The sequence below is a fragment of the Lissotriton helveticus genome, chromosome 9, assembly GCF_964261635.1.
Source record: "Lissotriton helveticus chromosome 9, aLisHel1.1, whole genome shotgun sequence".
NCBI lineage: Eukaryota > Metazoa > Chordata > Amphibia > Caudata > Salamandridae > Lissotriton > Lissotriton helveticus.
Window position 1 is genome coordinate 1,239,811,450 of NC_136070.1, and position 21,460 is coordinate 1,239,832,909.

At 40.7% G+C, this 21,460-nt stretch overlaps 1 protein-coding gene across 1 annotated transcript in view; it reads left to right on the plus strand.

Annotated features, from left to right (window-relative positions):
* Positions 1-21,460, plus strand: part of KBTBD12 (kelch repeat and BTB domain containing 12) — a 420,487-nt gene that overhangs the window by 235,119 nt on the left and 163,908 nt on the right. The window contains exon 4 of the mRNA XM_078662432.1: positions 10,461-10,658. Within this exon, the coding sequence (XP_078518558.1) occupies positions 10,461-10,658 (198 nt within the window). The remainder of the gene's footprint in view (positions 1-10,460; positions 10,659-21,460) is intronic.

Consider the following 21,460-nt stretch of genomic DNA (forward strand, 5'->3'; position numbering starts at 1 on the left):
ATGGACATTCTAGATTGTTCCTTGGTTCAGAGATGCCTGCTTGGCTTATGTTTGTCTATTGTGACCACATTTAACGGATGGCCCCTTTAAGTCTTGTAATTTAGCATGTTTTGCACTACAGAAGAACAACATTTAACCAAGGGCAGATCTTATTATTAATAGTACTTATAAATATTTTAACACTTCCTCCTCACTGCACAAGTCAGTTTCTCTTATTCTAAAGTGGTTTCAAGGTTCAAGTACAAAACTCCCTAGCTTCATAAATCTAAAATAGGCCAAATGCCTTCAGCCTCGGTCGCTACAACCTATGAAGATGGGCTGGTCGATCCTACTCAAAATCTAGTATTAGATCTATTCCAAAATAGGTGGGCTGCACTCGCACTCAATTTGGGGACCAGGGCTTATCTTTCATGAAATCAAGCGAGACAGGGAGAAAAGGCAAGGAACAAAATACGTGAAAACAGCGACAAATGGAGAAAGACGTGATTAAAAAAAAACCTGAACGAGTCAAATAATGCTACGTTTAATTGCTCTATATATCCTGATTGTTTTATTGTTTTTCAATGTCAATTTACACATTAACAAAATGACAGCTGAAATCATCCCTGCCTAAATCATGGCCTTTTGTGATGCCTAAACCATCACTTTTTTGCCCTTTTCAGTTATTTTTTCCTAAATTCTAACCATAGCTTAACAATGTTCATCAGAGTTTCCAGAATAAAAACAGAACAGCGCAGCCAGTCTCATGTGAAATTTTAACTGTGTTAAGAGTGACGAAATATTGGCAGGTAAGTAAGTCTAGATTTTCTATACCTTACACCACATATATGTACCTACGTGGTATATACCTCTTCAAAGTATGTAGATGTGGATGCAGCAATTGTAAATCTTTACTTCCCTGCATGCACTTACCTTTCAATATTTTGTACCTAAATATTCTTTCCTATAATATTTTATTTTAATAATTATCCTCGATATTCTGTCCCACTGATACTGTGGGCTCAATATTCAGGGTGCACAACCTACCAATCATATCCAGAAATCTTCTCCGGCCTAGTTGGAATCTCTGTGTCTTCAGTGCATTCACTAGGGTAGATGATGCACTGAAGGCATAGATGAATGTCATGCAGGGTCCTAGATTTTTTTGGTCTGCTCAGCATATTCGTGGGGTGGTGCCCGGGAGGTAGTTTCAGATCAAAAAACTGCCTTGAAGGGTGGTTAATTTGCTCTCCGTGCATCAGGAAAATCATTTGTTTCCATGCCTGGGACTGCCATTGTTCCCATAGAGGACACTGGTATCTTATGTTATGCCATGCTATGTTATGTCATGCTATGCTATGTTATTTTGTTATGCAGATCTGTAGGGCGCACATTCACCCGGGAGGGTATCCTGGAGCTAAGCAGGAGTGAGTATAGGCACGCCAAGGGCCCAGTGGGACAACTCGAAAAGCCAGGTCTTCAGCTTCTTACGCATTTCAAGAAGTGAAGTGAATGCTCTTACGTATAGAGGCAGGTCCTTCAAGCTTTAGGAGCGATGCAGGAGAAGGCTAGAATGCCAGATCTGGCTTTCCGTACACGTGGGATTTGTGCAAGTAGGAGTATGGATGAGCGGAGGTGTCCGGCACAGAAAGTCAGGGTGTGTGCAGCTATTATCAGTGCGGCCTGCGTCCCAGTGAAGGATGTTCACCAGGTCAAGGGTTTCTGAGGATAGAGCCAATTGATGGCTCAACATCAGAAATCAGCAGTTCCCTACTCTAAATCAGGTTAGGAACTTCAAGTGGTCCAGGATGATGATGATCCTGCTCCAAAAAGCTCTAAATAAGATCCTATGCTTTCCCCAGCAGAATTCAGTCAATATATAAGTTAACTTAATTTTTTTATTTATTTATTAAACTTATAGAGCGCTGCAGCTACCCAAAAAGGGTTTTCTGGCGCTGGACGGACATATTTCGCGGAAGACATTTGCGCCATGTTATGGCATATTTTGCGGAAGACATTCACACCAGGATACTCCTGAGTACTTGCGCGCGTTACAAATCATATATAACATAACATAACTGCTTAAATAGCCAGGTCTTGAGAGATGTGCGGAACCGTGCATAGATGGTTTCTTTGCAGATGTCAGGGTGGAGAGAGTTCCATAGTTATGGGCCAAGGTAGGAAAAAGATCTCCCTCCCATCCTGGAGAGCTTGACTCTAGGTGCAGTGAAATTTCCATGTGTTGTAGACCGTAGATGGCGAGTGGGGGCATAGGGACAGACAAGGGATTGTAAGTACTGTGGCGCCGTGCCCATTTTGATTTTAAACATATAGCTCAGGGTTTTGAATTTGATACGACTCTCAACCCTGAGCCAATGTAGGTCACGGAGGTAGCCGGAGATGGAGGTGGCTTTGGGAATCCTGCACAGTAATCTCGCTGCAGAGTTCTGTACCAACTGCAGTCATCTGGTCACTGCCTCGATAGAACCCAGATAAAGGACATTTCCATAGTCCAGCCGAGATGTTATAAGGGCATGGACCACTGATCTCTGGGTGTCGCCTGGCAGCATCCAGATGATCTTCCTAAGCCATTTCAAGATGGTAAAGCAGACGGCTGAGACCTTGACTGCCTGCTGGTGCATGGTTAGGGAGTCGTCAATAGTAACTCCCAGTTTACGGACATGTCTGGAGGGCAGCAGGAGGGCACCCATCTCGGCAGGCCAGTGTAAAGGGCCCCACAGGTCTTTTTTTAACCGAGAATCAGGACCTCAGTCTTTTCACCATTCAATTTAAGGAGGTTGCAGTTCATCCATGGTGTCAATTTTCCCTAGGCCTGTCTGAAGAAGAGATTTCGAGCTGGGGTCAGTGCTTGAAAGGGAAAAGGTGATCTGGGAGTCATCGGCATATGTGAATAGGGTCATGCCGGCTTGTTCAGCGATGTGTGCTAGAGGCCTGATGTATAAATTAAACAGAGGACTAAGGATAGATCCCTGGGGTACACCGTAAGGTGAAGAGTAAATGTTAGAATTGGCCGTGGCAGAAAAAATTTGAAAGGTGCGGTAGGCTAGAAAAGAGGAGATTCAGTTCAATGCTGGGCCACAAATGCCCAGCGAGCTTAGTGTGTTGATGTGTATGGCATGGGAAATGGTGTTGAACACCGCGCTGAGGTCGAGCAGTATGGGCACAACTGTGTCTCCTCTATCAAGGTGATGGCGCAGCTTCTCCGTGACCCCCAGCAGTGTGGTTTCAGTAGAAAATCCGGTTCTAAAGCCGGATTGAGAGGGGTGGAGGATTTTATTAGATTCGATGAATTGGTAGAGATGGGAAATGATGTGTCTCTCAAGGGTTTTGGAGAAGGCTGGCAGAAGAGAAATTGGATGATAGCTAGAGAGAACACTCGGGTCGGCCGTAGGCTTTTCAGGCGAGGGGTCACCATGGCGTGTTTCCAATGTGCAGGGACTGTGGATTCGAGCAGGGAGGAGTTAAGGACTTTTAGAATAACGGACAGATGAAGGATGTCAAGCTGTTTTAATATTGGGATTGGAAGAGGATCTATCGGAGAACCAGATTTTACTTTTCCTAAAATAGTTTCCAGGGAATCCAGGTTGAGAAGGGGCCAAGAGTCCAAGTGTAAATCAGTGTGGGGTGAATCAGTTAGGGAAGGGCCGGATGTGGTTAGAGACGCGATGTTCGAATGTGACTGCAGGGTCCTGTTGGATTGTGATTTAGCAATTTCCATGTAGATTTTTTCAATTTTGTGCGTGAAGAATTGTGCAAGCTCTTCGCACTGGCTTATATTAAGGAGCGGCGGTTTGGCAATGGTCTCAGAGCCAGCACTCTTGCTACAAATGGTTTTAATGATAGTATTTATGTACAACTGCCAAAAAAGGTACCAAACTTTAAAAGACTCCTTATTCTTATTTGTTGGTATAATTTGCAAATTTAGAGTCCTTATGTTTTATCACAAGGACAAAGCCTAGGTAACATCCAAAAACGAACTTCAATTCCTGTACGAGGAGACCACATGCAAGTATCTGGAATGCCCATTAAGCATTTATGTCTAGAGGTATGTGATATTGGTGTAATTTGATTTTGCGGAACTACGCAACATGTCACTAAAATATGTCAAATGATGTGTAATTACGTGAAATGTAAATCTATCATTTATCACTATATGTTAGCATGAAATGCACCCTTTTGTCAATTTTTGACACGACAATGCGTTTTGCGCTAATCAAAAATACACAAAAAGAAAAGCACTGCGTACAACTGCTCATGTTCTGTTGTTTACAGCCGAAATGGTATAATTTCGGGAATTTCGGATACCAAAATTTCGAAAATTGCATTGGATTATTTTAAATTTCATCCAGGCCTCATTTACACCACCTGCACTCCTGCTCTTCCGCACCATAAAAAAATGCATTTTGTGCTGATCACACATGTAAATGAGATGATCACATGCACCTGTGTAACACGTTTTATTTGTTTAGACTACAATGAGGTGTCAGCCTTACTGAGGGGCATATTAACAACGGCCAGCGATAATTATCGCTGACCGTGCTTAGTGCTAATTATATTATCACAGGCTATCTCTGGTATTTATCGCCCTGGTAGCACGTTATTAACAACGCTTTACTCCAGGGCGATAAAAATTCCAGAGATAGCGAGGTTATCGCCCTTTTGCAGGGAACACCGATGGTTTTCCAGCGATGTTCCCTGCATAACGGCGATAACCTTGCTGATACGACCCACAGGGTTGTATCAGCATAATCCACCCCTTATGTTAGGGATGGCTAGGTCAGGATTTTAGCAGATGTTAGAGTTTGCAAAAACTGCAGTTTTCCCCAAAATCTAATGTGTGCTAAAATCATGTGGGCTGCCTTGAAAATATCGGGATGTAAATATCAGCGATATTTGCAAGGTAGTCCATCCGGGGTACGCCCAGTAACGCCCACTTTGCATCTCATTGGAGATGCAAAGGGGGGCGTTGGGAAAAAGGGTGCTAACATACGATTATGCATGTAAGCACCCTCTTGTAAATAGGGCGCTGGTTATATCTCCACTTTTTTGGATTTGTAAGCCAAAAAAGCTGAGATAAAGCCCTTGTAAATATGCCCCTATGTTAGGGCTGGCTAAGTCAGGATTTTAGCAGACGTTAGATTTTTGCAAAAACGGCTGTTTTCACCAAAATCTAATGTGTGCTAAAATCATGTGAGCTGCCTTGTAAATATCACGATGTAAACATCAGCGGTATTTACAAGGTAGTCCATCCGGGGTACGCCCAGTAACTCCCACTTTCCATCTCATTGGAGATGCAAAGGGAGTCATTGGGAAAAAGGGTGCTGACATGCGATTATGCATGTTAGCACCCTCTTGTAAATAGGGCGCTGGTTTCATCTCCGCTTTTTTGGCTTTGTAAGCCAAAAAAGCGGAGATAAAGCCCTTGTAAATATGCCCCTTGGTGTATAAATCTTGCTTTGCTGCCACCTGATTTAAGAGCAAATCAGTATGTTAACAGGGAGCCGTGGGTCTGCATCTGTGACACTCACATGCAAGTCCTTAGGTAATTCCTATTGGACAGCATATATTGCATATATTAAGTTTGAGTATGCTCAAGGCAGGAGCGCAGTTATCTTCAATTTCCAGAACTACAATCCAATTCAAGTTTAACATTCTGAAAAAACCCCACACTCAGTTGAAGTAATGTGTAATTTGTTGTAAAACTCTTTTCTGTCTACAAACACAATAACGTTTTGTCATCCTTGAGGTCTTCAGGCATGAACTGTTGCAGTGTGTCTTTGGTGCTGACATCTCAGAATCAACAAAAATGTCTTAACCCGTTGCGTGCTTCTGTCGGCCAACGGCCGTCGCATGACTTCCTCTGTAGTGCTGCGTACGTCCGTTGGCCGACGCAACCCCGCCCACTCATCAAAGCCGCCGCAGCGGAATTGCGGTCGCGACAAAAGGGTTCATCACCACCCAATCTGAGATCTGCCCTTCTCGCATTGATGTTGTTTTGAGATTGCCAGTCTCACTTCTCCCTCCTGACCCTTGTCATTGCCTTTGCAACCACTTGTCTCAGAGGGGGCAAAATCAGTACAAAGAACTTTGTGGATGGCTCACCCTTATGCCTATCAGGGATACGCCTTCCTTGTTTTCGGCCCAGTTTTTCTATTATACTAATAGTGAATAATGGTAATAATTTTTTACAAATGTGCTGGAGTGAGCAGCAGTGAGTGAGAGTGTTTGCAAGTGAAGGAGAGTGGGTGAGTGATAAAAGAATACGTGTCAGAGAGTGTTAAAGAGTGTGAGTGAGAATGAGAGTATGCAAGTGTGACTGTGAGTGAAAATGAGTGAGACTAAAGTGAAAATGAGTGAGAGTAATAGCTAGCGCAATTAAATGTGACTGACTGATAATGTTCAATCGAGTGAGAATACGAGTGAATGTGATGAGTGAGAATGATAGAGTGAAATTAAGAGTGATTGCAGGTGAGTGTGAGTGCTTGAGAATGGATAAATGAGTCAGAGTAAGAATGAGTGACACAAGTGAGAGTAAATGTGAGTGCAAGAGTGAGTGAGAATGAATGAGTGAGTGCACATGAATGTTACAATAAAACACTACTCGCCGGGAAGCCAAAAGTCTAACTTGAATTTAATAGAAAAATAGCAAGCAGCACATCAAATAATAAAGAAACAATTGTCAATTCAACTGACCTGAGCTCTCAGTCAACACGTTCTTTTGGAGCTTATAATGCAAAAATCCATACAAAATTGAAAGGTTCATATACATTTTCTCTCCATACAAATGTATGGGGTGCAGATGTGTCAGAAAATTTTAACTTCCAGTGAAAGGTATCTAATGAGCAGGTGGCAGGGTCTTTTCACAGAGAAAATGTAAGATGTCCTTGAAGCAAAGATACAATACACTCATGCACTGCTGACTTAATTGCTATATTTAAAACCTCACTTCTAGTTGGCAGTATTGAAAGCGAGGCTATGCTTTACTAAGAGGAAACGTACAAATCTACAACCTTGAGTTATGTTAAAGGTCACTTCAGATCAATAAGAAAACGCCATTCATATTTGAGTTGAAAATATATCAGTGCATGTTGTCATGTACAGGTGCCAAGAACATACTAGGATTTTGTCTCAGTTAAACGTATGTTTGTCTTAAGTTTAACTTACGACCAAAATTTAAGCTGAACTGCGGCAAAATCCTAACTTTAGTACTCCTAAATGCCTTTTGTGAATACCGAAAGTCATAAAGTTAGGATTTTGCCTCAGATTACTTTTGTGAATTGGCCGATTCATGTTACAGCAATATAAATAGAAGTTTATGTTTTCACAAGATCAGAACAGATGAGAGTGTGAGTGACACTGAGTGAATTTAAGTGAGTGAGAACAAGGAATTATGATTAAAGTCTGCCATTGGCTCTGGCATACTGAAGGTAATTTTGGGCGTATAGAGGCACCCATACAAAATATTGTTGCAGGCCTACTGGAGGCAATCCTTAGCATGGCAGGCACATGTGATAAAATATTGTCACAGGCATACTAGAGATAATCAATGGAATAATGTCATTGTTGGCATTGGGGCACCCATAGCAAAATCATAGTACTGGTCTTATGGGAGGGGGCAGCCGTGACGTAATGCGGAGCCTGGCAATTTAGAGGTAACTTATAACATAAGGTCACCCAAGGTATCTGGATGATGTTAATGGCAAACTTCTGGCGCGAGCGTAACATACGTCATATTTGGCATAAGGGGGCACTCACAGCATGTGGGCGATGGGGGCAACCATCAGGCTCAGACTAGCCATAGCGGGCATCATGCATTTGCATGGGATGGGAGGCTGGAAGGTTGGGGGCCGGTTTATCAGTAGTAGGGGCCAGTATTGTAGCGATGTTGCAACATCAGTACCCAGTAACAAAAGTAGCAGTGCTGGGGGCTGAATTGTTAAACAGCAGTGCTTCATGCTTGCCCCCATTCCCCCCACACCCCTCCACCCCTTTGGGAGATGAGGGACAGTACAACAAAATTACCAGGAATGCTTTGGATTCCTGCCGATTTGACAAAATTGCCAGGGCTGCTTCGGATTCCCAGTCCGGCCCATGCAAACATGACAGAATGTTGACCCGGCCACAGTGGAGTTACTTTTTCACATATGGGGGCACCCATAGCACAGTTTTAAAACACTGGGGTCAACTCTCAGGTTTTGTTGGTTTGGCACTCCAAGAAAGGACTTGAACATTTACTAAGTGCCTTTTCAGATGCTAGGGCAACATGTATGTGAAAACTGTGCTTTAAATACACTATTTGACACCATTTTTTCAAAATGATCTTGGGAGGGTGACATTACTTTGTTCATTTGCTACAATTCAGGGCAAGTATAACGCCCAATACTTTAAAAAAATCATGTGAGTACCCTCATATATATTTGTTATATTAATCATCCAGTGATTATGGAAAGTCCTGATGTCAATTATTGTGATGTTGTTGGGGTTGAGGTCGTGTGGCATCACTTCTGGGAAGAATAAACTTCACAGATCATAGCATATTACTTCCTGTGACATCAATAAGGTCAAATAGTGTAGGGTTTCACTTCCGCCTCCCTGGTATTTTGGTGAGTCGATGCCAGGCCCCTTCTTCCTGATTCCTTGGTGTACACAAGAACGAAAACACAGTCACTCATCCCTGGTGAAAATAGTCCCAGGAGCTTCCAAGGGTGCCCTTTTAGAGACCACTGTTTTAAGAGAGGTTCAAGGCAATGTCTGACTTTAGGTATGAAGCCACCCTCTGGCTAAAGATGGGTTAAAACTGACAATCCTTCACAGCTGTGCAGTGCCAATTGCTTCCACAATTGCATGGCAATTATACCCTAATGAGATCAGCTCCAGGCTGTCAGAAATTATATACATCAAACTGTGCTGATCTGAGGTGACAAGACTGATAGCTAACACATGTAGTTATATTAATACTCCAGTGAATTCTATTTTTGGTTTAGAGTTGTACAAAGTGGTTTCTCAATGCATCTAAATAAACTCATACACAATCATATCACACCCTGAAACTAAAAATAAACTTGGTCGAGCAATTTGATGTCACTAGTTTGTTTAAAAAACACAATTCACTAAACCACTGATGTAGCTAATTAGAAAATCTGACCCCACCCCCGACGAATCTATTGAGCCAGATCAGGACTTCAGTGTCCCCTTTGGCCCCTGCGTGAACATTGCTGGCACGTGCGATTACAATCTAGTATTGTTTATCTATTTCAAAGCACATTTCTTCAAATGAACCGTGTATCCATACTTCAATCCCAGAATAAGAGCTCAGGAATACGGTGCTGTTTTCTGTCATCTAGCACAAACGTGGAACAGTTTAACACAAAATGGTATTGTGTAGCACAGCAAAGCAAAAGGAGCACATTGACTTGTGTATACTTGTGATGTGTGGTGCACTAATTAAGTATCTTTGTTTAGGACTTTATGATGTGTTGCACACATAATAGTGCTTTGACACGAAAGTGCTGTAGTTTCGCCCCAATCATACTGTAGCTGTTGTGTGTTGTGTTTTATTGTGTAAAACACAAGTAGCATGCGACTGCAAGAACTCAGCTATCCCCCCCACTCCGGTGGAGTACATCAACAGAAATAATGATTTTCGTGCATACATTAAATATAAGGTATAACAGTGACCTCATCACTGTTACCATCTCCCCGTCCTTCATCATGGCCACCATCAGCCATTTTGAAGCCATCATTACTTCCTTGTCCGTCTTCCCCGCAACAATCCTTACCTACAAGAATCTATCTCCATCCCACATAACCTGTTCCCTAGTGGACATACAAAAAAATCCTCCCAATATGGCCGCCATTCCTATGTTGCAGAAGAAAAGGGGAGGGGTAATGACATCACATCCGGTATATATACAAGCAAGTTACAACCTTCGTCTACAACATTATCAATCCCATCACCCTGTGTGGATGGGAACAAACAGGACCTGGACTCAAAGTAATAAAGATTACTGGTAAGTAACCGGGCCATTCTACATCAGGGTTTTTAAGTGGCATACTCTGGAATGAGACAAGAGCGTAAGATTTTTTTCTTCATTCAGAACTTCGTGTTTGACTGTTTTTTAGATTAAGAATGAAGCTTAACCCGTTCGGGGGCCATCCAAAACACGCCCACTCCATAAATCACCCACACCGCGGGGGAATTCGCGCCACGGTCAACGTGTTAGAGAAAAATCCAGAATAGTTGGCTAACTAAAAGATTACATAAAATGTGTTAGATATCCAAGGAGGACTATCCACTTAGAGACATTGCCACACACCTAAAACATTTCAGAGGACCTGCCAGCTTTCTCAGTGTGACATACAAGAACAGCCTCCCAGATACTGACCCTGTCTTTCGCTCTCCATCTTAGAGGTAATGCATTCTGTCTCCCAGAATCTAACAATGCCTCTTTTCATTTCAGGTGGGATCGGTTGTCGCGGCCCAGACCGGGGACAGTCTCGGATATGTCTCGATGCCGTGGAAATCTACAATGCTGATGGGGATTTTTGGAGAGCTGGACCACCAATGCCTTTCCCTCTCCTTTCATTACGAAGCAATTCTAGCAGTGCCGGGGCAGTGGATGGAAAGCTCTATGTCTGCGGAGGATTCCATGGAGCAGGTATGGTGGCGGAAAGGACCCAGTGGACAAAGACACTGGGGCCATAGAGTATATTTCAATTACTCTGATATTGGGGCAAATTGACAACTTTAGTGAATTGGCAGAGGTTTAGAACCCCTGAACACCTGTGAACCACAGGTTTTCAGGAGTACTTCTGGAAACCTTTGCCAATTCGCCAATGCCATAAATCCAGAAAACCTGTGTCTCGCAGGTTTATAGGCATATGCCTGGAACATTTTTGTGAATTAGCATTTGCGACTATTTAGACGCACAGCAGAGTGTGCAGTTTTGCACAGTATACAAATGCACATGTGGGAATGTTATTTTTGCAATGGCACTTTTGAAAAAAGAAATTTTTACCACCCCTTTTCTAATGTACCAACACATTTTAAGGGTGTCCTTCAGTGCTTAATTTGTAAAATATAAAGTGCCTGGGCTCTGACCAGGAGGCCACTGCAGCTTGCACCACCCATCGCCCTTGTCATTGCTGTCAAAACAACTATTATCCGTCTCTCTGGCATGTAAATGCGACAGTTCAGATTATTCCATGTCCCCAAAGCTAAAAAATGGCTGGGGGGTAGGTATTAGCAATGTTTTAAAGTATATTGTTTTCCTAAACAACTGTTATACTGCTCATCTCTAAATTACATGTGGCAGACTGCCCTAAGTGTGGTGTTGACCATTAGGTGCGAGTGCCGAGCACCGTAAACCAAGTAAGTGCTGGTGCTCAGCACCGAAAATCACTGGCTCAAATTAAGCACTAATGTCGTTCCTACCATGCACAGAAATGTACTTCCACCCTTGACAGGAGGAAATCTCTATTTCCAGAGTGAGAATGGTAGGGCAGAAGGTGGATGGTCAAACACAGACACAAGAATTTGTGGGTGTTTCTAAAATTTCTAGGGCATTCGCTCTGTGGAAATCCAAAACCCTGCTTCTGCAGTGGGATTCACTCAGGCTCAATATTACATAAGTAAATGGATTTACACGTGCAAAGTCACATTTGTGAATGCCTTGTTAGATGAACTTACACATGGGAATGGGTTTGTGAATAGGGACCTAGTGTTTTGCTGGCAGGTTTGGCACAGGTCACCAACCAATCAGAGAGCAGAAATGTCCACAGATGGTTACATAAGGCTTCTGCTCAAACCAACGGAATCATTATTTTGCCTCCCAGTGCCGCGCGCTTGAATTCAGAGCTATCTTATGAAAATACTGTTGCATTATTAAAGATCCCTTTGGAGTGAAAAGCTGAGCTGTAGAAGCCGCGGATGAAATCACAAAAGCTGCTGACACAGCAGGCCTGGCGCGGAGGAACATTGCTCATGCAAAATAGAGATGGAACAAGAAGGCGCATCTAATACGCGTCTCCCCAAATAACATGCCGTGCAAGAATTGATGCTGCAAAAATATTGGCATTTTAATGAGCTAGCCCATGGAGAGACTGATCCTGCACACAGAGTGGCATTAAAAAAGACTTTAGAGGCTTAAAATGTAGACATTACAAGGAGGAGGGGTGCTGGGAATCTACAGAATTGGCAAAAAAATGATCCATGTTACATGGTGTGCTCCTTTTTGGGACTGCGGGTATGTTGTACTTGAAGGGTTCTTTTCTGATGAAATAGTTCTCTTTGCAGAGCAGGGATGGGGTCATTGGTGTATTGTCTGTGGTCATTTTTCTTTTTGAAGAAGCTGATAAAAGAATCAATTCTTCTAAAACCTGAAAAGGTAGACTCTTCCAGGAATCCACATCACTCCTTCTTTAGCGCTCAGTGCCTGTCTTCTGGTTCTCTTCACAACGTTCCCTTTTTGGCGGGTTTCTAACAGATTAATTCACCTGAATTAATTTGCTAATAAGGAAAAGTCTAAAGCAGTAGCCGTTACCTTCCGACACAAGGGAGGAGAGTCAGTGCAACCAGGGTCATTTAGCAAATTCCACCAGGGATGATCCGTTCACAGAAAAAGGATAGATGGGTAAATATCATTAGTCTGCCCCAAATTATGGTTAGGAATATTATATGGCAGGCTCCTTAATAATCTTATCATGACTAAGCCCGGGCAGAGCTGGTGGAGTGGCTCTACGTAGAGCTCCACCCCCCAAAAAATATTTAAAAAAAATTATAATTAAGGTTAAAGACACACCTACCTCTATCGCTGCGTCTCCGGGCTGCCCTCCTCGGAGTTCTCTGGCCACGGTTATTGATGACTCCAATATGTCTCCATTACAATATGTTATTTTAGATTATTACTTAATCATTGTCCCGTTATTTAAATCTCTAAATAATTTTTCAATGATAAAAGGATGTGACAGTGAAATGTTATGTATATTTGTAAAACGCACTATCACGCGTGAGGGTATCTTGATGATGAGTAGTTATGTGTGTTTCTAGCCCTGCCTATGGTAGATTGGTTCATTGAAAAGCCAGGCCATTAGCTTCTTGTGGAATTCAAGAAGAGAGGAGCCTCTGATGTGTAGTGGGAAGTCGTTCCACGCTTTAGGAGCAGTGTAAGAGAATGCTCGTCATCCTGTTCTGGTTCTGTTTATGTATGGGATGTGTGTGGGTAGGAGTCCTGCAGTGTGGTGGTGTCTTTGTGGGTGGTAGAAGGAGATGCAACTGTTTGAGTAGGTGGGCCTGAGTTGTGTAGTCTCTTGAATGTGTGCGTGAGGAGTTTCAATCGAGCACGTTTAAGTATCTGGAGCCAGTGGAGTTCCCTGAGATGTGATGTGATGTGAGCCCCGTGTGGGAGGATGAGGATGAGACATCAGTCAACAGTGATCATTTTCTGAAAGTTTTTAGCATAGAAGACATACTCAAATGACTGCTCCCACGAGGCCTGACACCACCACCACCACCTTTACTACAGGCCCCTGGAAAACAGAAAGAGAGAAAACATTAGAAAAAGAAAGCAGACCAGGGGTAAAAGAAACAGACAACAGACTGAAGGAGATGAAAAAGAATAGAAATGAAAGAGAGGCTCTCCCTCTTCTTTGGAGACTCTTGAAGCAAAAAGAGAAATAAAGTCTTAAGGGAGGATGTAAAGTAGGAGGGGAAGTTCCCCAAAAAAACTGATGAAGGCTCGCGAGAAACCAACTTGGGTGACAAAGAACATTGGACTCCAGGAGTAGCGGTTGGCAGAGGAGGCAAGGACAGCTGTCAATGCCAAGTACCGGGCCAGGCGGGAACTATCAACCTGGAACAACCCTCCAACAAAGGACTTTTGCTTCTGCGCGATTCTGGTGAGGTTTGTGGCTTGCCAAGTGCGTAACGGGGAAGGAGAACGTGTGGAAGAGCTCCACAATCACATTGATGGTGGAGGCATTGATGAATATAGGATGAAATCTCAATGAAGACTGTCATAGAAATGAGGAACATCAGGAAAAGGGAAAGCAAGTCTGCTCTAGCAACATGCACCAAAGAGTATTTAATGGAGGCCTGTTTCAGGGAAAGATCTTGTTGAAAAAGAAAGTCTAACTTTAGGAATAGACGCTCAACTTGGCGAAAAGAAATCCCAACCTTAAAAAATGGGCAACCCAAGAGTGAGACAAAGAAGGGAATCACTTACTAATTAAGAAAGGGGAAGGACAGCTTAGTAAAGACACCAAGATTGGGAAAAGTTTTGCTTCTTTTCCACTTTTGGGCTGATACACTTACCCATCCTTATCTCGAGGGAGCTGTTGGCGGTAGAGAATGGAACAGTCTGAAAAATAGAGAACCTGGGAAGAGAAAAAGAACATCATCCCTGAGTGGAGACATTACAAGAGAGGCAGACATGTTCTTAGTTTCTTTGAAGTTACAAAAAACCAAAAGACCATTTAGGGATAATTAACAGTGTGAACTGTTTGGGGTAGTCGTGCATGAAAGCTATAGCCTACGGATGATAGCAAAAAAAGAAAGAAAGAAAAAAGGTATGTTGTATTTAAATTGTAATAACATAGAACATATACCTGTTTAGAAGTATCTTGTGGTCCTATTTGATGAGCGAGTTAATTTTAGCAATCACGTCTCATCTCATCATTAAGTTCAAATGCTTGATCTCTTGGTTTTGCTCTTACTACTCTGTCAAGAAAACTTAAAAATCCCTTATTAGAACCTCTGCTTCAGGTGGGTACAAGCAAACTTTTGCCATCATTAACTTACAGGGCTGAAGCATCAGTAGGGAAGTTAGCTAAGACTCTTGGTATAGTCCGTAGTAATACATATAGAATGTTATTTGGTTTACCTACTCTACCTCACGTGTCTAGATAATGTTAGAATTAAATCTGATAAAACAGGTCCTTGCGCAGCAAGCAAAATCTGGCACAACCTATTTTAGATCTTGGCGGATAGAATATTCCATCACAAATGTGACAGAGTATCCCATTGGCCAAGATGTAAATCAGGCCATATATGTGGAAAGAGATTCTGTTAGTGTGAGATGTCAGAGGTAACCATTGGAATGAATATTTACAATCGTCCCTACACCTCTTAATCATCAAAGAACATTGGAATATATAATTTAAAATCATAGTAAATAAGTCTTGCATTTAATTTCAAGACAAAGTGGGGCTTCCAGAACCCTAGGAGCAGGGGCAGGGACAGGGGGTGGGGTGGAGACACAAGTCAGAATTAGCAGCGTCAGCCAGTCGTCCAGCTAGCTGATTGGCCAGCCAACTACCAGCAATATTGTCATTTTACATTTGAGAGTTTTTTTTTACATATGTGATTGATGCTTTGCATAAATGGTTCGAATTTTACTAGTGCAATAACATACTAGATATAAATGAGTGAAAGTAACCACCCAAAATAAACAACTTCTGTGCATGCCTTCTTCACTCACAGGTACAACATTTATTGCATGCGATTTGCCATTATCCAGTGGTCATTTCTCACCACTATACACAATTTCTGGTTATAAAACCGCAAAGAATTCACCATTCCGTAAGGTTTTGCAGCATACAATGTATCCAAGGACCTGTGAAGTGGGGAAGAGGATGGGGAAGATGGGTGAGAGGAGATGGGGAGGGAAAGGGAATGTATTTTTTGTCCAAAATAAAACAGAAATGAGACTTGACTGCCAAAGTCTTGTGTGATGTCGCTTGAAAAAATCAAGTCAGATTGTTCTACACCTGGAAAACATGGATGTGGAAAACCTAACTACTCAGAATCATCCAGAGCAGAATTACATAATGTAATTTTGCTACACATAAGACATAACCAAGCAGCTTTGCAAGCTTCACTCACACACAGGTCAGGCAATGTCCAGCTTGCAGCAGTTGTGATGTACCTTCAAACATGCACATGCAGTGGCATAATGGAAAATGATGGTGCCCCCTTGCAGAATGTAATGAAAGGCCCCTGACTCTCCCATATCTCACAGATATACATTGGCTTTTGGCTGAATAGGGGCTCCCTGAAGGGTTGGGGGACCCTTGAAGAGCTGCAGGAGCTTTCGTAATGCCCCAAGGCACACGCCCCAACATGCAGCAGCAGAGAAATTGGTCTCTCGCCAATAGCAATTTCCACCACAGGCAAAGCCATATAAGGTTTCTTAGCAGAAGTAGAAGTGGTCACCTCAAACAGCAGATACCAGCCGGGTTCTGTGCCAGAGCTACCCCAGCTGGCAGTGTGTGGCAAGCCCACCTTGATAGGTTGCCTGCCACATGACCCTATCCACAGGCAAGGTTGGTTGGTCGACGCTGTTGTGCCAAATACGCTGAGAGGACTTAGTGACTGATTACGATGCTGACGGATGGGATACTCCATCGCAAACGTGACGGATATTCCATCCGCTGAATTGAAAGTTCCATGGGATATAATGGAATTGTAATTTGGAGGATGGGTTATGTGACGGAGTAAACCCATCCGCCAAACTCATAATCAGGCACTTAGTGATTCAGTACAGAAGATGAACTATATGCTTTGCACTGATTAACAAATATTTCCAGAACAGCAATCTTTTGTCTTTCAAATGTATTCCAAGCTTTAATGAATCCGTCATGCGCAGTCGCCGTTCAAACATGTATGTCATGGAATATGAGCGTAAGGCAATTTAACCAGTGGCACGGCTAGAGGGAGTCAGATGGGGGCAGGTGCCTGAGTTCTATCTTTCTAGACACCTCTCCCCCAACCTGCCCCCACCCTACCCTTTGCCACCCAACCACAGTTGCTGAATGTATCGAGAAGCATCACAGAAAAAAACACACACTACCCCTTTCCAATCAAATGAGTTGTCCTGCAACCTTTCCATGTAAAGCAGTGTTTGAGGAAATCAGGAGCCTACATGTGTGCTTAAAATGTTTAAATCTGACTTTCTATGTATGTGTATATGTATGAGTGTCTGTAGTTACATACGCAGATAAAGATATATACACACAATCATTCAAAGTCAGATTTAAACATTTTGAGCTAACATGTAACATGCATATGAATATATATATATATAGATAGATATATATATATATATTTAAATATGATATGTATTCATGTAAATCATTAATTGACCAGTTATGTATATAAGGTCTTTTTTATTATTTTAACATATTTATATGTTATTTATTGGTTGCAATGGTTTTACATATTGATTTACTATGATATTGTAGTTGTATTGTGTGGTTTCTAATAATTATGCTGTCAGTCTAAATTTGCACAAGTCAAAACGCATTTAAGCGGTTATATATTCATTGCAAAATGAACTAAATTGTAAATATTCTATTTTATGTGCAATATATAATATGCTGCTAAAAGGTTATAGCCATGCAGGCAAAATTACCAATTTTTCTGTGCACATGTAAAACACCTTACACTTTTGAAACAAGTCCGTTTTCTATGTTTTGATCATTAGAACACGTGGTATTACTATGGATGAAAAAAATGAGTGTGTGCTCTATTTAAAGTGACTCTAACTGCATTTCCGTCATGTGATCAAGGGCAGTCCCTGCCCGAAACGCGTCATGCCTACCTGAACTGCTGCTGTAAAATGGATAATAAAAGTACGCTGTGACACTCTGCAAGCCGTGTGGTGGTCCGTTACTTCTGTGGTTTCAACTGGGAACAGAAATTGAGCCATATATATATATCTATATATATATATAGATATATATATATATATATATATATTATATATATATATATATATTCACTGAAAAACCATAGGTTTCAGGAGTTATATAGTTAGGAATTAGCTTTTAAAAAACCTTTGAAATTCACTCAAAAAACTATAAGTTTTAGTGGTGTTATAGTTAGCTGGACATTTTACTCATACAAAACCATTGAAATTGCTCCTATATAGTTAGTTGTACTAACTATATTTCGCGCACCCGCAATCCACTGCTGATGATGTCACATATTAGATCATTCATGACATGGTCAGTGACATCACTGATGACATCACTGATGACATCATCCAGTGAATGTGGTTTGCTTCGTTATTTAAATATGCATTATATATATAGCAATTTGCAGTGAAGAATAAGTGGATATATATAAATAAATATTTGGATGGAGGATTTAGTAGCAGTGTAATTGACTGTTTACTTGACCAATTTATAATGTCTCACTAAATATAGTGGATAGTGCCTAAACTGTGTGAATATCTGTATCACTTTGTCAGTTGTTGTGTAAACTGATTCTACAATTGGTTACTAGCTATGTGAAAGTCTATATTAGTTATTGATTAGTTAACTGAATATTTGTATGGGAGTGTGAAAGTGTGTGTGGTTCGGTGGGGGGTGTGTGACTGTCCAAAGATGTGTGAATAGTTGATTCAATAGATATATGAAGTTAAAACTACATGTTCTAACAGTTGTTTGGGTGAGTGAATATCTTTATGGGTTTGGTGATGAGCAAATATATTTCTCAATGGTACAGGTCCAACAAACTAGAAAAATAAAAGTCAGTGTATGTGTCAGTTGTTGTATATAAATAAGTATACATAAGACACAATGTTTGTGTGAGTGACTGTATGGATAACTATATACTTGTAATAATGATTTTATAATTCACTAAGTATGACTTACTATCTAAATGAATAGATGAAGTGGTGTTTGTATAAGTGTTTTGCTAAGTAAATATGTAAGTATGATCCATTGTTTGCATAAGTGAGTAGGATGACTTCATATGTGAATAGGATGCGTGCTGTTGTTTAATGTCGATATAGATGTATAAGTATTTTTGATAGTGTTCTATTGTTCATTGACAGCATGTATGAGTGAATCCATAGGTAAGTGATTAGATGTGTGTATACATCTATGAATCACTGAGTGGATTGTTAGATACTTGTATTGCTGTGACAATGGATTTAAATATGATACTCTGTATTTTACAAAGAGTGATGAAAAATTGTAATAGTGTATGAAAAGGTGTATGTGATTGTCACGTGGATGATGTCATCAGTGATGTCATTTGAGATGTCATCAGTGATGTCACTGACCATGTCATGAATGATCTAATATGTGACATTATCAGCAGTGGATTGCGGGTGCGCGAAATATAGTTAGTACAACTAACTATATAGGAGCAATTTCAATGGTTTTGTATGAGTAAAATGTCCAGCTAACTATAACACCACTAAAACTTATAGTTTTTTGAGTGAATTTCAAAGGTTTTTTAAAAGCTAATTCCTAACTATATAACTCCTGAAACCTATGGTTTTTCCAGTGAATTTCAAAGGTTTTTTAAATGCTAATTCCTAACTATATAAGGCCTGAAACCTATGGTTTTTTCAGTGAATTTGCAAGGTTTTTTTAAATGCTAATTCCCAACTATATAAGGCCTGAAACCTATGGTTTTTTCAGTGAATTTCAAAGGTTTTTTAAATGCTAATTCCTAACTATATAAGGCCTGAAACCTATTGTTTTTTGTCAGTGAATTTGCAAGTTTTTTTAAATGCTAATTCCTAACTATATAAGGCCTGAAATTATGGTTTTTTCAGTGAATTTCAAAGGTTTTTTAAATGCTAATTCCTAACTATATAAGGCCTGAAACCTATGGTTTTTTCAGTGAATTCGCAAGGTTTTTTAAATGCTAATTCCTAACTATATAAGGCCTGAAACCTATGGTTTTTTCATTGAATTCGCAAGGTTTTTTAAATGCTAATTCTATTAGCGGATAACGTTTTTATATATTAAAACGTTTTTTAAATCTCAAATGCCTGCTTTGCTAACAGAGTTTTTAAGCACAGGCTCTTTTGTCTCTGGTGGCCATCTTGGGAGACTGCATATCAGAATTTTGTTTAATGAAATATAAGAGGATTTGAGAAGTCGCTCAAAATGTGCCCTAATTTTTCTTTCTTCAGCACTAATCATAATTTCTATGGCAAAATGAACCCCCTCATTTTGTTCCTTTGCAAATTAAATGTTTTAAGTGTTAACACTTTATTCCAATCAAGATGACTTCAGGTGTGCCATACTTTTGTCATAAGTAAGACTGTTAGCGCTCTAGTTGTTCTTTAGAACACTCTGGGACATTCTGTCATTGGGCTATAGTTGGGCTACATCTGGCTGATATTTGCGCTACATTTGTTTTTTTTTGTCTCTTGTGGCCATCTTTGGGCTACATTGGGCTACATTGGGCTGCATTTGGGCTCTAACATATATATAGCCCAATGTAGCCCAATATATATTTTTTCAAAGTTAATTTTCGTAAAAACCACTGGAGCACATATCTTGAGACATAGCAAAGGCACATTGGGCTACCTGTCCCTACAATTTTGCCAAGTTTGGTGGAAAACCATTCAGCCGTTCGGGCTAAAAGTGAGTCCAACCGCCCTATGGAAATTAACATGGGGAAAACACGTTTTGGGACCCCCCTTTTATCTCGGCCCCCGCTTGACGAATCCCCCCCACACTTTCAGGGAAGGACCGGAGCGCCGCGAGGCAAAGTTAAGGAAAATTTCAGGAAGATTCCTCAACCGGCGCCAAAGTTATTCCCAATAGAATGTTGCGATTTCCCTATGGAAAACAATCCTAACTATATATACCTACTGGCTATCACCAGTAGGTATATATAGTTAGGATTGTCTTATGACAAAAGTATGGCACACCTGAAGTCATCTTGATTGGAATAAAGTGTTAACACTTAAAACATTTAATTTGCAAAGGAACAAAATGAGGGGGTTCAAGTGCTGAAGAAAGAAAAATTAGGGCACATTTTGAGTGACTTCTCAAATCCTCTTATATTTCATTAAACAAAATTCTGATATGCAGTCTCCCAAGATGGCCACCAGAGACAAAAGAGCCTGTGCGTAAAAACTCTGTTAGCAAAGCAGGCATTTGAGATTTAAGAAACGTTTTAATATATAAAAACGTTATCCGCTAATAGAATTAGCATTTAAAAGACCTTGTGAATTCAATGAAAAAAACATAGGTTTCAGGCCTTATATAGTTAGGAATTAGCATTTAAAAAACCTTGCGATTCACTGAAAAAACCATAGGTTTCAGGCCTTATATAGTTAGGAATTAGCATTTAAAAAACCTTTGATATTCACTGAAAAAACCATAGGGTTCAGGCCTTATATAGTTAGGAATTAGCATTTAAAAAAACCTTGCAAATTTACTGAAAAAACCCATAGGTTTCAGGCCTTATATAGTTAGGAATTAGCATTTAAAAAACCTTTGAAATTCACTGGAAAAAACATAGGTTTCAGGCCTTATATAGTTAGGAATTAGCATTTAAAAAACCTTTGAAATTCACTGAAAAAACCATAGGTTTCAGGAGTTATATAGTTAGGAATTAGCTTTTAAAAAACCTTTGAAATTCACTCAAAAAACTATAAGTTTTAGTGGTGTTATAGTTAGCTGGACATTTTACTCATACAAAACCATT